The sequence below is a fragment of the Cystoisospora suis genome (genome assembly GCF_002600585.1).
Source record: "Cystoisospora suis strain Wien I chromosome Unknown contig_7950, whole genome shotgun sequence".
In the NCBI taxonomy this organism is placed as follows: domain Eukaryota; phylum Apicomplexa; class Conoidasida; order Eucoccidiorida; family Sarcocystidae; genus Cystoisospora; species Cystoisospora suis.
In genome coordinates, this window is record NW_027160735.1 from 2474 (window position 1) to 7333 (window position 4860).

General features: G+C 41.5%; 1 protein-coding gene across 1 annotated transcript in view; it reads left to right on the forward strand.

Annotated features, from left to right (window-relative positions):
• Window positions 1-4860, forward strand: part of CSUI_010666 (uncharacterized protein) — a 9899-nt gene that overhangs the window by 1883 nt on the left and 3156 nt on the right. The window contains exons 2-5 of the mRNA XM_068070768.1: window positions 10-36; window positions 928-1482; window positions 2410-3138; window positions 3842-4108. Coding sequence (XP_067917255.1) covers window positions 10-36; window positions 928-1482; window positions 2410-3138; window positions 3842-4108 — 1578 coding nt within the window. The remainder of the gene's footprint in view (window positions 1-9; window positions 37-927; window positions 1483-2409; window positions 3139-3841; window positions 4109-4860) is intronic.

Below are 4860 nucleotides of genomic sequence, written 5' to 3' on the forward strand. Positions count from 1 at the left end.
TTTGCTAACGCTCCGCCTGAATATCTCCCTGCTCCTGTAGGCACTTTCCCCACCTTCAACACACCTCGGCCATTCTCTCTCTCCCTCTTACTACCTTAAGACTCCCCTCCATGTATATATACATATATATCAACATACATATATGTATATCTATTTATGGTGTTGTGTATGCAAACATATATAAGATAGATATATAATTTGGTGCATGCATGCACATGTGAGGCTTTTGTCGTTGGAGCTGTTGACGATATCACATTCCTCCCGGTGTGAGAAGTCCCAGAAAGAAAGAAAAAGAATGAAAGAGAGAAAGGCTCTTGTTTCTGTCTTTACGTGAAGTCTGTAGACGTTGACCTGATCTACTCATATGAATTTGCACCTCCCTAGCAAGCAGTATAGCAGGAGATAGAGATCCTTCCTTACCTTGTTTAGACCGTAGAAAAACCAAAGCGATAGTCGTTCCCATAGGCGTCTAGGTAGGAGTGATGTGCTTGTCAGTTCAATTACAAGAGAATGTATCTCTTCTTAGCAGGACGTGTGTGAAACTGACGTCTATCAGGGCAGCCTGGTAATACAGAGCACCTGTCCTCCCCTCAGCGCAAGCTCGGATATCGCGGGCAAGACGATTTGCACTCATATCACACCACTCCCTTCTTCTCGTACTTCTCCTCCTCCATATGATTTATGTCATCTATCTATCTATCTATGTGTTCACCTACCTCTGTCTCTCGCTCTCTCTAGATAGAAGTATAGATAGATTCTGCATCAGAAACACCATCTATGTGTCTGTCTACCTTCTTTGTATCGATCATCTCTTTCTCTCTATCTAGGTGTATATCTGTCGATATATGATGCATGTATGTTCCTGTGTATATGTGTGGCTTTAAATGTCTAAGCGATCGATTGTTGTGTGATTCATTATCTTCTCAGTCACCAGAAGGAGAGACGTACTTGAGACGAGAGAAAATTTCTTATCTTCTTTATCTTCTCTGGTATCTCCCTCAACAGTGTAGAAGAGGGTCTTCAGCTTTCATTCCCTCTCCTTTGCCTTCCTCTATACCTAAGCCGAAGCCTATCTGCTATGGATATTTAGATCCTTCTCAGATCGAAGAAAGGATCAAAGAGAATCGAGAATATCAAGAGCATCTCTCTCTTCAACAGGAGAAAGAAAAGCAAGAAATTGTAGAGAAACTTTCAACCTTCTTACGTCATAATGACCCGAGCCATACAGATGAAGATACGAACTCCGCAAACACTTCAGAGGATGAAGATCCTCTTTCTCGTTATCAGATATCCACTCCTCTTTCTTCTTCTTCTTCTCCTCTCTCTTGTTCACCGTCCCCATCTGATAGAAAGCAATGGAGAGTCGTTAACGCCGCCGCCGCAGGGATTAGTACCGAAGCGGCGAAAGAAATTCAAAGACTTTCCCATGATCATGAGCTTCTAGCCGATCTTGAAGACCTAGGAAGATTCGCCCAAGAGCAGGTACGTAGTATCTTGAAGACCTTGAACGGTATCTTCTTCATGAGGGAAAAAGAAAGAAGAAGACGTCACTTAATTGAAGAGAAGGTCTCGCGATGACCTTCATGTAGGCAAGAAAAGACTCTGTTTCTTTACCGTAGCTACACTTCTTGAGACACACATTGATCCATGAACTGGGTTAACGAGTCGCAGGTGTCTACCCCAATCAACTCCCCTGGGGATGATGAATAGAACGGGTCTAGTTTCTATATCCCTTTTTGGTTCGACTCACGAAGTATCAGTATATTCTGTTTAGGTAGTTCTCTAAGACATCTATACATATACATATATATATCTATATACGTATGTATCAATAAGTATTAGATATATATATATATGTATGACTTCCCACCTGAGCATCTCAAGGGGAGTAGTATGTGAGAGGAGGACACTTCTGTAGGGATATGACAGGAGAAGTGTATACATAGGCTTACGAAAGGAACAAATGAGAAGGGTTGCATGTATTGTATATCTTTGCATAGAGTCATCTGTTTCAAGCTGCCTGCGGCATCATGTACATACCCAGGTATATTCTGAATGGTCTACACAGCAGACCTGAGTGACTCTATACTGATAGATAGATAAATAGTACATCTCTGTCTCTCTCCCCTTGGGTCTTGTAGATTCTACATCTCAAACACTGTAGATGCAGATATATGTATCTACCTATACGGGATAGGACACCTGTCGTCACAGTGCTGGGAGTTGGCTATGTCATGCAAGTCTTTCATTCAACTCCTACATACCCGAGCTTTCCCCTGGGAGGTTTCTGAAGCTTTTCCTCGCGCTTGACCAAAAGCTTTCGATGTTTATGCAAGTAAAGGAGAGGAACGGCTTTTCTCCTTTCTTGGATTTCTTTCTCTTTTTTTCCCTTCCTTTTTCTCTTCGTAGGATGATCTAGCTCTTCGCCTTATACACGAACATCTTGTAACAGCCATCTCCCCTGTCTCCATACCTGACTATATTTCAGAGAAGAGATCTTTCATGTCAGAAGAAGACCAAACCTTCCTACAGGAGAAAGCGAATCGACAGGGGCAGCTACCTCCCTCAGAAGCTCAAACCTGGCCTAGTCGTCTTCCTCTTTCTTCTTCGTCTCATGCAAGAATAGCAGACAGAAGTCAAAAGGCCGAGGGAAGGGAGAGTGAGCGATCTTCTCCGTATATAAGACCGTCTTATGAAAACCGAAGAGAGGATGTGAGAGGTGAAGACGACAGCCACCACGAACCTGAAGGTCGCCATGTGATAAGAGAGGAGAAAGACGAAGGAGAAGGAGAAACAGACAAGGAGAAAAGGAGCTTTCAAACACATCAAGGAAAAGATTGGGAGAATGAAGATAAAAAGGGAGGAAAAGAAAGTGTGGATGATGAGAAGGAAAGAGGAGAAAAGAAGAAGAAGAAGGCAACTGTACGTTTACCTCTACATTTGAAGAGAGCAAGAGAAAGATATGAATCGGCTACATACCTTGTACGGGAAGTTAGTCGATCGCCTTTAACCAGATATAACCGTCTCTTAGTCGCTGAGGCCATCGATCGATGGTGGAGAGCCTGGCAGTTAAGACGGTTCGCTGGACTTGTGAAAAAGAAATTGAAAGCTCTCAAGCATCTCGGACGTCAGTTTAAGGTAACAAATCAAAGGTCTTTCTTCTTCAAGTCTCCTCCTGACTACATATATGGATGTTATCTACTTATCTATCTATCTATCTAGTGCTCATCTATCTATCTAGCTAGCTTTCTCTCTATACCTACTTACCTGAATATGGCCTTCTTGGCCCATAGAAACGGTCGTGTACGCGATTGTCCTCTCCTCATACGCCTTGTTCGCCAGTAAGCATCTAGCACACTCGCTTGCGTATTCTTCACGTATGTATAAATGTGCTTGTACGAATAGGTACGTATGACTATATCTGTACGATCATGTATGAATATGTATGGCTATGTATCTATTTATGACTAAGTATCTATGTATGACTACGTATGTAGATATGACTGTGTATGAATATGTATGACTATGTATCTGTGTATGACATTGTATGTATATATGACTGGGTATGTATATACCTGAGAGTATGTATGTATGTGTCTATATGTCTGCATGTAAGTCCGCATATATATGTATACCTATCTGTCATCCGTCATATCTATCTATGTCCTTGTGGCCACCAAGATGGAGAGACACATGGAGGACATGTACGTCTATATATCTATGCATACATAGATATGTTTGGATCAGCCGACTTCACGAATCTTGGATACACCCCATCTTGTGTCTATTTCTTCTTCTTCTTCTCTTTTCTGTTTCTTTTTCTTCTTCTTCTTCTCTACAGGCCGGAGGGATACCTCCTGAGACTCTCTTAGAGGACGATGCATTTGAGCGCTATCATCTACTTGACGACTTACCTCACACACACTTTGTCTCGAACTATCTACGTAGACATTCCTATACTTTCTCGCCGTCTCTTCCTTCTTCTCTCTCGACAGGACATAGCGGAGCGAGTTCTATGGTGGATCCGTTAAAGAAGATAGAAGAAGCAGAAATCTTAAGAAAAAAGCGTCGGCGATTTGTCAAAGAAAAAGCTTACGATGAACTTAAGGTAAAAGAGAGACAGCAACGTATGCCATATCTATCTATCTATATATATATATATATGTAGAATCTATATATATACACTATGCATGTATATAATGTATGCCTAGTATATGTTTGTATTTGTATATAGATATATATGAATGGAGGTGTGTATCGAATGAATCTTACGTTTTCTTTGAGAAACGACGTTCCTTCAGCTTCACAACGGCACCTTCCGTCTCCGAGTCACTACCTGTAGGGCCTGTTAGGGGGGCTCTGTATATATATATTTATATATATATGGAGAGAGAGAGAGAGACATATTCGCACATCCGTACATATAGATGAGATCAGTGAGATTTGTATTATGTTACGCTTCTTGAGTGCGGAGAGGGGGGAGGCTGGGTGGTAGAACGACTTGGCGAGAATAAGAAGAAGAAGTATAAGAGGCAGAATGGAGATGGCTCTAGACAATTCCGCTCAGACATCTTCACGATCTAACCGTAGAAGGCACCTCCGCATGGGTCCAGTCAAAGCAGACGACCTCCTTTCCTCTCTCTTGCTTCCCTCTTGGACATTCCCATCTATGAATACGTGTGTGTATATGTATCTATGAGAATGTATGAATGAATATGTATGTGTGACTGTGTATCTATGTATGTATTTACCTATATATGTATGAAGATGTATGTATGTATGTGTATGTGTGTATCTATAGGTATGTATATGTATGTATGCATGTATGAATAGATAGGTATGTATGAATGTGTATGTCTA